General features: G+C 35.1%; 1 protein-coding gene across 2 annotated transcripts in view; it reads right to left on the minus strand.

Annotated features, from left to right (window-relative positions):
* The window catches only part of NT5C2 (5'-nucleotidase, cytosolic II), a 93,972-nt gene that overhangs the window by 60,370 nt on the left and 20,679 nt on the right, over positions 1–12,923 (minus strand). For both annotated transcript variants that reach the window (XM_029932502.1, XM_029932501.1), the window contains exon 2: positions 9,313–9,437. In XM_029932502.1, the coding sequence (XP_029788362.1) occupies positions 9,313–9,413 (101 nt within the window). In that variant the 5' untranslated portion in view covers positions 9,414–9,437. The remainder of the gene's footprint in view (positions 1–9,312; positions 9,438–12,923) is intronic.

Raw genomic sequence — 12,923 nt, forward strand, 5'->3', positions numbered from 1 at the left:
ATCAGAAATGGTGTTCACCTATGAGAAAGAGGCGTGAGGATGAAAGGGAAAGTGAAGGGGAACTTTCATATTTCACTCTGCATTTCTGTACTCTTGAATATTGTACAGAAAGAATTTACTTGTGCTGACAGCACAGAGCCTGGATCCTGCTTCAGATACTGTCTCACTTTCACTGCCTCTGTCTCTGACTCTCTCCCTCCCTCTCCCCCAACTCACACTCTTTCTCTCTCTCTCTCAAAAATAAATAAACATTTAAAAAAAAAAAGGATTTACTTGAGGATGCCTGGATTGCTCAGTCAGTTAAGTGTCTGACTTCGGTTCAGGTCATGATGTCAGTTTGTGAGTTTGAGCCTTGTACTGGGCTCTGAGCTGACAGCTTAGAGCCTACTTGGAGCCTCTGTCTCCCTCTCTCTCTGCCCCCCCCCCCATGCACTCTCTCTCCTCAAAAATAAACATTAAAAAAGAATTTACATGTACATCACCCAAATAATTTTCAACACTGTTAAAAAATAATAATTAAGAAATTAAAATGGGGGGGAGCACCTGGGTGGCTCAGATCCTGATCTCACAGTTTGTGGGTTCAAGCCCTGCATCAGGCTCTGTGCTGACAGCACAAAGCCTGGAGCATGCTTCAGATTCTGTGTCTCCCTCTCTCTGTTAGCTCCTTCTCCATTCATGGTCTCTCACTTTCTCTCAAATATAAACATTAAAAAATTTTTAATAAAAATAAATAAAAAGTCTTGAAATGAAGTGTTTGGTTGGAAATAGAGCCAAAAATGTACTTCAGGTCTTTTGATTCTTAAACCAAAGTTCTCTAAGATTTAAATGTTTACTGTAAACTGGAAACTATAAAAAGTAACATAGCATACTTGATACAAGATTCCAAAATGAAACTATGCAACTATCAAAAATTATAAAAACCAAAATTTCAAATGGGATAGATTCAGGTCAAACCTTAAAAAGAGAATTAGTGAACTGAAAGGTAGGTCAGGAAAAACCTTCCAGAATGTAACATGGAGGAAAAAATGGATGGAAAATACAGGAGAAAGAAAAAGAGGAAACAGCATTAAAGTCTAACATATGTTTATTAAAGTTCAGAAGAAAATATAGATGATAGGGTAGGGACAATATATGAAAAGATAATGACTGAGAATTTAGAAAAACAATTAAAGACAAGCATAGAGTCAAGTATTCCAACAAATACAAAGAAAGATAAAGAAAATAAATCCAAAGTTAATGAAGAATATGTGTGAAAGCGACACTTCTCATATTCCTTTTTCATAATTTTAACTTTGAAAGCTCAGTGCTAGTGTATTGAGTAACATTTGATAATGTCATGAAACAGGATATATTATTATGTAATGTTATATATTATGTTAAATGATAATAATACAATTAAATTGGTAAGAATAGAAAGAAGGAAAAAGTACAACTAAAAAGTAAACTAACAAATGAACCTAATTACACTGCATACAACTACCCTAACCATGCTGTATGGAAAAAGAGCTAGAAAGAACTAATCCAAATAACTTTTAAAAAACTCAGCATTGATTACATACTGTTAGCCACTGGCAGGGTAGAGTAAGAAAGCAGAAGTACTGCCAACAAATTCTGATGTTTTTATTTTTTTGTTATTTTTCTTAATTTTTTTAAGTTTATTTGTTTATTTTGAGACAGACCAGAGAGAGCAAGGGGGAAGGGCAGAGAGAGAAGGAGAGAGAGCAAATCACAAGCAGGCTCCATACTGACAGTGAGGAGGCCAATGTGGGGCTCAAACTCACAAACTGTGAGCTGAAATCAAGAGTCAGACACTTAATTGACTGAGCCACCCAGATGCTCCAAAATTTAAACGTTTTAAAAGTTTGTTATGGTATAAACAAATCAATTATGAAACTATTCTAGATGTTTTATTAGAATGAGCAAATGAGCAAAGATATTGATGTTGTGAAGAGTCAGGGTTCTTGCTACAGAACAACAGATATTTTCATGAAATCAAAGTAAACAAGGGGGCACCTGGCTGGCTCAGTCAGTAGACCATGTAACTCCTGATATCAGGGTTGCAGGTCCAAGGCCTATGTTGGGTGTAGAGATTACTTAAAAATAAAATCTTAAAAAAAAAAGTAAACAAGAAAGAACCTTCTTGGGAAAAACTGGAATTAGAAGTAATAGTGCAAACTCATGATTTCAAAAATAGGTGTAAGAATGTGTGCTCAGTCACTGGGTGATATATGGAAACCAACTTGACAATAAACTATAAAAAAAAGAAACTGCTGAAAAGCAAAAAAAAAAAAAAAAAAAAAGTGTGCTCAGTGAAAACAACTTTGACAAATAAAGGTAGACATCCCTAGAATGCTCCACCCAAAACAAGCAGAACATGCCTTCTTCTCAAGTACATATAGAAGATTATATAAGATAGTCCATATGGTAGCCCATAAAGCAAACCTCAATACATTTAAGAGGACTGAATCATATAAATCTGTTCTCCAACTACAATGGAATGAGGTATAAATCAATAGCAAAAAGCATGTGGGACATTCATAAATAGGTGGAAATTCAACAACATATTCCTAAATAACCAATGTGTCAAAAAGAAATCACAAGAGAACATAGAAAATACTTAGAGATCACTTGGGAAAAAAAACCCCACAGCATATCAAAATTTAGGGGATGAAATGAAAGCTGTACTGAGAGGTAAATTTATAGCTTTAAAATGCATTTATTAAAAAAAATCTCAAAGCAAGGACCAAAGCCTCTACCTTAAGGAATTAGAAAAGGAAGAGCAAATTATACTCAAAACAAGCAGAAGGAAGGAAACAATAAACAGCAGAGCAGAAATAAACAAAACAAAATAGAAAAACACTGGAGAAAAGTAAATGAAACCAAAGGTTGGTTTCAACTATATAACAACATTTAGATAGAATGATGAAGAAAAAGAGTCAAATTACTAAAGTCAGAAATGAAAGCAGACATATTAAAGAAATAAAAGAATATATAAGAAAATACTATAAACAACTGTATACCAACATAATAGGTAATAGAGATGAAATGGCCAAATACCTAGAAACATGCAAACTACCAACACTGACTCAAGAAGAAATAGAAAATCTGAATAAACCAATAATAAGTAAAGAGCTTACGTCAGTAATATTAAAAAAAATTCTTCCAACAGCCCAAAACCTCAGTCCAGGGCTAAAATAGTGTAAAGGCACAAGTAGCTCTGGCTACTTTAGATAGATGGAAGCCCTTTGTATTTTAGCAAGTTGGAAGAGGGAGGTAACAGAGGGAAGAAGGAGAACTGAACATTGTCTTGGGGCGCCTGGGTGGCTTCGGTGTCTGGGTGGCTCAGTTGGTTGAGCATCCAACTTCAGCTCAGGTCATGATCTCACAGTTCGCGGGTCTGAGCCCTGCTTCGGGCTTTGTGCTGACAGCTCAGAGCCTGGAGCCTGCTTCCGATTCTGTGTGTCCCTCTCTCTCTTTGCCCCTCCCCTGCTCATGATCTGTCTCTCAAAAATAAATAAATGTTAAAAAAAATTATGTACATTGTCCTGATGCTGTATATGGATGCTGGTATGTCCAAATGTTGACATAGTTCATGTGTTTTGTAATTTAAGAAAGGGAATTTGCAAAATCTTTCCTTGGTTGTATAAACTGGTTATATTCGTGACTTTGTATGTATTTCATAAAGTGAGTATCAATAAATACTGTTTAAAGTAAAAAATAAAAAATCTTCCAACAAAGCTGAAAATTGATAGCTTCACTGGTGAACTCTATCAAATGTTCAAAGAAGAATTAACATCAATCTTTCTCAAACTCTTCCAAAAAATGGCTTCTATGAAGCCAGTACTCCATCTTGATATCAAAGCCAGATAAGACATTATAGGAAAAAGAAAATACAGAACAGTCTCCCTTATATAGATACAAAAATCCTCAACAAAATACCAGCAAACCAAACCCAATTAAGTACAGAAATCACATGATCATTTCAACAGACACAAAAAAGCATGTGAAAAAATCCAACACCCTTTTGTGATAAAAGCATTCAACAAACTTAAGACTAAGAAGGAATCTCAAACTAGAAATAAAAAGGAACTTCCATAACCTGATAAAGGACAGCTATCATAAACCTGCACCTAATATCATACTTAATGATAAAGATTGTAAGATTTCTTCTAAGGTGAGGCAAAAGAAAAGGATGTCTATTCTCACTAGTCCTATACAGCACTGTATTAGACATTACATCCACAATCAGGCAAGAACGAAGTCCTCCAAATTGGAAAACAAGAAGTAAATCTATCCTTATTGGCAGATGATATGATCATATATGTAGAATCACTAAAAAATCCACAAAAAAACCAAAAAACTGTTAGAGCTAATGGTTACTGTGTTTTTATGCCATCCATATATCCTCTGTAGTGAAGAATCAGTCTTTTGCCCATTTCTTCATTGGGTTGAATTTTTAAGTTCTTTATATATTGTGAAAAGAAGTCTTTAACAGATGCATGATTTACAAATATTTTCCCCGTTTGTAGCAGCATTATCCTAAATAGCTAAAAAGCCAAAAAAAAAAAGCTCTAAGGTCCATACACAGAAAATACATGAACAAATTGTAGTATACTGATACAACTGAATGCAACATAGCAGAATGCAACATAGTAATAAAAAAAGAACAAATTACTGATACACATGAAAATATGGATGAAATGCATCTCTCACACATTACTTTGAATAAAAGAAGCCATACACAAGAGTCCTTGAAGATGAAATATGCTACCTAATTATGAGTAACATTTCCTCAGAGTTTCTTTTTATGGATTTCATTAAGTCAAAAATCTGCTGTCTCTTATTCTCTCTCTTCCTTGCCACCACCACCACCACTTTTCTATTTTACTTTTACGTAGGTTTTTCAAAGAAGCATAAAGGGAATGATGGCAGAGAAACAAACTGAGACTGTTTAAGGATCCAGGATTATCTTCTGAACAATAAAGTTTAGAGAATTTGTATTCCATTAGGTAGGATCACCACACCTTATGAAGAGCACTTATACCTAGAAGAGACCAGGAATACCTATGATGTAAAAAATAAAAAAATAAAAAAAAGTACATCGCTGAAAGTTTTGAAACTTTTCATGTTGAGATAATTCTAGATTCGTATGCAGTAGTAAGAAATAACACAGAAAGGTTCCCCTATACCGTTTACCTAGTTTCCACCAAGGAGAAGCCTGCATAAATACAGTACAATATCATAACCAGGGAGCTGATATTGATCAGTTCACCAACTTTATCCAGATTTCACCAGATTTATATGCATTCATGTGTGTGTAGCTTCTTGTAATCATCACTAGAGTCAAGACACGAAAACAGTTCCAATCAGAGAAAGATTGCTCTTCCTTTTCTAATGGATCCCATGTGCCATTTTATAGCTACATCCATCTGCTTCCACCTACCCCAATCCCTAAACCCTTGCAAACACTACTCTGTTCTTAATCTCCATAATTTTGTCATTTCAAGAATGTTATAGAGATGGAATTATATACTAGGTAAACTTTTGAGACTGGCTTTATTAACTCAGCATAATTTTCTTGATAGAGCAAAGTTGTGTATATTGATAATTCATTCCTTTTTATTGTTGAATAGGATTCTACAGATCTAATATTTTAGGCAAAAAAACAGGGTTAAAAAAAACCCTTCCCAGCCCATGAATCTTTATCTGCCATTCCCTAGGAATATGAAACACTACTCAAAGTATTAGAATGATAATACTAATAAAAATTTAACACAGTTCTGTTAACTCTACCTCACTCTTATTCTGACAAGATATATTCCATCTATACATTATTTAAGGAACACAGTTCTTTGACATCTCTGAGGACCTATCTCTTCCATTTGATTTTCAATTCATTAGATGGCTATTGAAATCTCAACAACTTATCCATTTGAATATTAAAACCCATACTAAAATGACAGGTTAATTCTGCTTAATCAACAATACTACTAAAAAGCTGAATGACATTCATGTGATATCCATAAGTGGTTAAGTGAGAAAGAAATTAAAATTTATAAACCTGTCAAGTCTTGCTCTGTATAAAACTTGTTTTTAACTTGCAGTTAAAAAAACAATAAACACTTCTAATTCTACTAGTGGGCGAGCTATAAGTACTACAAAATTTTATATAGGTACACAAATACCTTTTTACTCCTTTAACATATAAAATAATTTAACTTTGATTAGAGAAAAAATTAGAGAGGTTTAAATAAGGACTGGTATGGCTTTGGAGGCCTAAATTTAAATTAAAAAAAAATCATTTTGGAAAAGTATACAAAGAACTTAAAGTGATCGCAATGTCTTTTAAAACAAGCCAAAGACTGCTTAGCCAAAACCTCACAGGCCCAATTATTTATCAGACTTCAGTTCAACGTGATAAAACCACTGCTGAATTCATAAGCTGTATTCATTCATAAAGAACCAACTTACTTAAAGAAATTCTTCTATACTATAATCATCAAAATTTAAAAGGAAAAACAATTACCTGACTTCGGCATCCAGGGAAGTGTCAATGTGGAGAGAAGAAAAATCTAATTGTTCCATTCTTGGATTTGATAGATAAAACTTGTGACCTATACTGATCATTATCAGATTCTAGATGTTAAACAAGGAACTACTTAAGAGGGAGTTGTCTAACTTGCCTCCTTCAAGCCACTGTAACATCTGAGCAACTCAGCCTATCTTCTGACCACATAGCAAAACTATTCCAATGAAGGGTTTGGCTTGATAATTATCTTCAGCCTAGAAGACTGAATAACCATAATAAGGAAATAAAAGACATACAATAGTCATATATTCTGAAGGCCAGTTTCTTAAAAATGACTCATGACCATCATTTTTAAGACTAATATTAGCAAGAAAAAAGCCAGAAGTTAGATGTCTATTTACTTAACTAAAAATATTTAGCTTCTTCTAAAAAAAGTTCTAAAGCATCACATACAGTATAGTGTTTATGATAAATGATCATCAGTCTACCTAATTTAACAAATGATAAATTACCAACTCCAATAAATGTCTTTAAAAAAAAGCCCTAGAAACAGAACATTCAGCAAACTGACTTAACTAGAACACTAAAATTCCTTTTAAATGATTTCTATTAGTTTTTTAATTAACAAAAGCAAATATTTGCAAGAATTCAAGAACCTAAAGATTACATTAAAAGGAAAATCTACAACATGGATAAACCTTGAGAACACTATGCTAACTAAAATAAGTCTGTCATGAAAAGACATACTGTATAATTGTACTTATATGATGACTTAAGTACTTAGAGTAGTCAAAATTATAAAGACACACAATATAATGGTGGTTGCCAGGGGCTGGAGGAGGGAAGAATGGAGAGTTACTGTTTAATAGGTACAGTATCAATTTTACAAAATGAAGTTATGGGGATGGATATTGGTGATGGCTGCACAACAGTGTGAATACTTAAAACCACTGAACTATACACTTAAAACAGTTAAGTCAGAAAGTATATGACATGTACACTTTACCACAATAAAAAGAAAAAAGGAAAAATGTTTTAAATGATCTAAAAATTCAAATCCTTGAAGATGTTTTTTCTCCTGTTTCTATTATTTCAGATTGTATTCTACTATATGAAGACTACAGGGTGTACAGCCAATCTACAATCTTCCAGGAAATATCATTCTAAATGAGTCAGAAGCACTCAGGCTATGTATGACATCACATACAATTAGGACATATGATATTTACTAGATGATCTCTTTTCATTGCACAATTCTAGCTCTGTTTCTACTGACAAACATGTTACATCATAACCAAATGTATGCAGCATAAAGACTAAGCAAATATTCGAATAAGTATAAAACACCTATATATTTCCTCTTTCCTCCAGCCTAGAAATAAATGAGTAATTATGAGTTGTTCTAGGTTCTTGGAGTTCCCATGCAACTTTCTAGCACTGCCAGTATACCAGCATTTCTACTTATACCTTGCTTACCCAATATGGGAAGCCAGATAGTTCTAGTAGGGACCAGGTCTTTCTATCCTATTAACGTATAGAAAATGTAAACTTCTAATTTCTGCCTAAAAACAAATGATTTCTAAATGCAATACTTTTACATATCTTAGCTACTGAAGATTTAACAGCCATTTAATTGAATCTATTAAAAGTGGCATATAAAAATGTTTTACATTTTAAACTTTTAAAGGATTTTTAAAAGGATTTAAAGAAAATATTAAAGTCTTAAGAAAATGTTGCAAATACTCAGTATTACCACATTCAATCTAATACACAGTAGATACAATTTAAAAATATCTAAAAACTATAATCAAATAAGAATTTCATTCTTATTTTTAAATGTTTTTATTTATTTTTGAGAGAGAGAGAGAGCATCCACAAAAGTAGGAAAGGGGCAGAGAAGAGGACAGAAAATCCAAAGTGGGTTCCACACTGAACGCAGAGAACTTGACGCAGGGCTCGAACTCACCATGAGATCATGACCTGAGCCAAAGTCAGAGGCTCAACCAACTAAGCCAGCTAGGCATGCCAAGAATTTAATTCTTATTAACTAAGGTACAGAGCGCCTGGGTGGCTCAGGCAAGTCGACTGAGCATCTGACTTCAGCTCACGTCATGATCTCACAGTTCATGGGTTCAAGTCCCGCATCCAGCTCTGTGCTGACAGCTTGGAGCCTGGAGTCTGCTTTGGATTCTGTGTCTCCCTCTCTGCCCACTCCCGCACACGCGCTCTTTTTCTCTCACTCAAAAATTAAAAAAATCTTAACTAAGGTTCAATTTCCTAGCAGCTGAAGACTTTCTTCACGTGAGGGCTTTTATTAGTAGATATAAGAAATAGAAATTTCCTTTAAAAATTTTTTTAAATGTTTTTACTTATTTTTGGGAGAGAGAGAGAGAGAGACATCATGAGCAGGGGAGGGTCAGAGAGAGAAGGAGTCACAGGATCTGAAGACAGGCTACAGGCTCTGAGCTAGCTGTCAGCACAGAGCCCAATGAGGGGCTCAAACCCACAACTGTGAGATCATGACCTGAGCTGAAGTCGGATGCTTAACGGACTGAGCCACCCAGGTGCCCCAGAAATTTCCTTTTAAAACAGCAACGGTAGTATGGTGTACGTACTAGTGCTTAAAAGTCTAGACTCTGGACTGGGTTTGAACCATGAACTAGCTATATAATCTATGTAAACTGCTTAACTTCTCCACACATTAATTTCAACAGCTATAAAATGAAGATAATATGTGCCCACTTTATACAGCTGTTTTGAAATTAAATAGACAAAATACTTACCGATGATAGGCTTCTCGCCGATACTTTTTCAGGGCATGCTTATCCATGTTAGCAGGCATATCTGCTGCATTCTGTAACCGATCACTCCAGGAGGTTGACATTTTATTTCAATTGTATGCTGAATTCTAAAAAAGAAAACCAGTTTAGTAGCTTAAAGTTAGTATCTATTTACTGTTATCTGATGCTTTTAAAAATTAGAAAAACTCTGGCTTGCCAATTTCCTAATATAATTATCTGTTTAAATATACTAAATATGGTAAATATACTGAAAAATTACATTTACTCTTCTAAACTATGTCAATTTAGAAAAATTAATTTCATATGGTAATTTCTATCTATTTCACTTTAAACAATTAAGCATGACTGCCAATAAAAACTAACTTCAATCCCTAGATTGAATCCCTCTAGAATTCTAGAGACCTAGACAACAGATTTGTAAAAATATATTAATTTTCAGTTACTATAGGTTTCAAAATGTGTAAAGTAAGCAACTCTTTATTTTTTTTTAATAGTTTACTGTCAAATTGGTTTCCATACAACACCCAGTGCTCTTCCCCACAAGTGCCCTCCTCCATCACCACCACCTCTTTTCCCCCCTCCCCCTTCCCCTTCAACCCTCAGTTCGTTTTCAGTATTCATTAGTCTCTCAAATTTTGCGTCCCTCTCTCTCCCCATCTCTATTTCCCTCTTCCCCTCCCCCTGGTCCTCCATTAGGATTCTCCTGTTCTCCTGTTAGACCTATGATTGCAAACATATGGTATCTGTCCTTCTCTGCCTTATTTCGCTTAGCATGACACCCTCGAGGTCCATCCACTTTCCTACAAATGGCCATATTTCATTCTTTCTCATTGCCATGTAATACTCCATTGTGTATGTGTGTGTGTATGTGTGTATATATATATATATATATATATATATATATATATATACACCACATCCTCTTGATCCACTCATCAGGTGATGGACATTTAGGCTCAGACTCTTTAATTGGGTTTTTTTTTAATGTTTATTTTTGAGAGAGTGCATGTGGTCGTACTTGTGTGTGCATGAGCAGGGGAGAGGCAGAGAGAGAGAATGAAGAGAATCCCAAGTAGGCTCCTCGCTGTCAGGGCAGGACCCAACATGGGGCTCAAACTTGAACAGTGAGATCATGACCTATGCTGAGATCAAGTGCCAAACGTTCAGCCCACTGAGCAACTCATGTGCCCCAGCAACTCTTTAATTTTAATCAACACACTAAGCTCAATCAATGGGGGTAGAAATACAAGTAATGAATGGTTGATTTCTAATTATATTACGCCTTTAAGTTTTTCTACAATTATCTTTCAGCTGGTATTAAAGACTATGGACTAGGAAAAAAAAATATTTCACCTCTCTAGAATAAACATCTAAAATAAGGTGGGCAAGGGGCGCCTGGCTGGCTCGGTCGGTACGACATACAAGTTTTATTTTAATTTTCTTAATGTATGTATGTTTGTTTAGAGAGAGCGAGAGACAGAACACAAGCAGGGGAAGGGCAGAGAGAGAGGGAGACACAGAATTGGAAGCAGGCTCCAGTCTCTGAACTGTCAGCACAGAGCCTGATGCAAGGCCTCGAACTCACAAACTATGAGATTATGACCTGAGCTAGAGTCAAACACCATCCAGGCACCCTGGAACATGCAAATCCCAGGGCTCTAAGTGTGAGGCCCAGGTAGGGTGTAAAGATTACTTTAAAATGATTTTATTTTAATTTGAGAGAGAGTGAGCAAGCACAAGCAGAGGAGAGGGGCTCAGAGAGTGGGAGAGAATCTCAAGCAGGCACCACACTCAATGTGGAGCCCAACACAGGGCTCAATCCCACAACCCTGGAAGCATAATCCTGAGCTGAAATATAGTCACATGGTCAACCAACCGAGTCACCCTGGTGCCCCCCAAAATTAAAAAAATAACAAAAAAATTGGAGTGTCATAGAAGTGCCTGGGTGGCTCAGTCAGTTCAGCACCCAACTCTTGATGTCACTTAGGACATGAAGTCAATTTTAAAATTTTGTAGAGTTTTTTTTAAAACAATAATTTATTGAAGTGAACTTCACATTAAAAAGTTAACCATTTTAAAGCAAATACGTCAGGGGCACCTGGCTGGCTCAGTTGGAACAGCATGTGACTCTTGATATCAGGATTGTGAGTTCAAGCAATTTATTTAAATAAATAAATAAAGTCAAAAAATAAAAAATAAAATAAGTCAATGGCATACTCATAACATTGTGCAATCTCTACCTCTATCTAGTTCCAAAATATTTCCATCACTCCGAAGTAAAACCCCTTACACTTTAAGCAATTTCTTCCTCATTCCCCTCAGCCCTCAACAAGGCAACCACCAATCTGGGTTCTGTCTCCACAGATTTATCTATTCTGGATATTTCATATAAACAGAATTATACAACATATAACCTATTGTGTCTGCCTTCTTTCATTTAACATAATATTTCTCATTTCATCCATGTTGTACCATGTTTCCACTGCATGTATTTATCACAATTCATCACAACTGATGGATGTCTGGACTATGTCCACCTTTTGGCTATTGTGAATAGTGCTGCTTTGAACACAGATGTACAATGTATTTATGTATCAGTTTCCAATTCTTTTGAATATATATTTAGGTCCATAACTTTTTAAAGTAATCATGATTTCCAAACACTATTTACAGAACAAAAGTACTGGTATTTGCAAAAGATTCTGGTTAAAATCTTTTTTTTTAATTTATCATGAGAGAAAAAGGGTGTGAGCATGAGGGAGCGGGAGGGAGGTGCAGAGAGAGGAAAGAATTCCAAGCAGACTCCGCGCTGTAAGTGCAGAGCCTGACGTGGTCTTCAAATGCACGAACCTGTGAGATCATGTCCTGAGCCTAAATCAAGGGTCAAACATTTAACCAGCTGAGCCCAGTTGCCCCTCTAGTTAAAATCTTACTAAAGTATAAAATTAACTTGAGAAAAGTTATTTCTTGACTATTATAATTAAATCTAAATATACTGGGAGGATTTTTTCTTTTAACAAAAAAAGATTTATGTAGCAAATCCAGACTATTTTGTGGACCAAAAAGGAAGAAATTTTGAAAGTGAGAATTATAATGGAACATCAATAATTTTTGTGGATGAGGACAAGAAATATACCTTACACGATTTTAAATAACACTCTGATATAAAATTTTTATTCTATGGTGAATTAAGAGAAATCAGAATAGTCAGGGCATTAAAACAAGACTTCAACTTGAGTTTTACAATAATTATGATCCATCCAATAAAGCAAGGGAAATAAAATTTATTTATCGTTGAGGTCTTTTTTTTAATTGTCAAGGTCTTAAGGAAATACCAATATTTAAAAATCTCAAACAGGGGCGCCGGGGTAATTCAGTCGGTTAAGCGTCTGTCTGACTTCAGCTGGTGGGTTTGAGCCCCACATCAGGCTCTGTGCTGACAGCTAGCTCAGAGCCTGGAGCCTGCTTCAGATTCTGTGTCTCCCTCTCTCTCTCTGACCCTCCCCTACTCACGCTGTCTCTCTCTCTCAAAAATAAATAAAAAACATTTTTTGAAAATCTCAAACAATATTCACAAAAGTCTACTTTTTAAC

This window comes from Suricata suricatta, chromosome 2 (assembly GCF_006229205.1).
Source record: "Suricata suricatta isolate VVHF042 chromosome 2, meerkat_22Aug2017_6uvM2_HiC, whole genome shotgun sequence".
NCBI lineage: Eukaryota > Metazoa > Chordata > Mammalia > Carnivora > Herpestidae > Suricata > Suricata suricatta.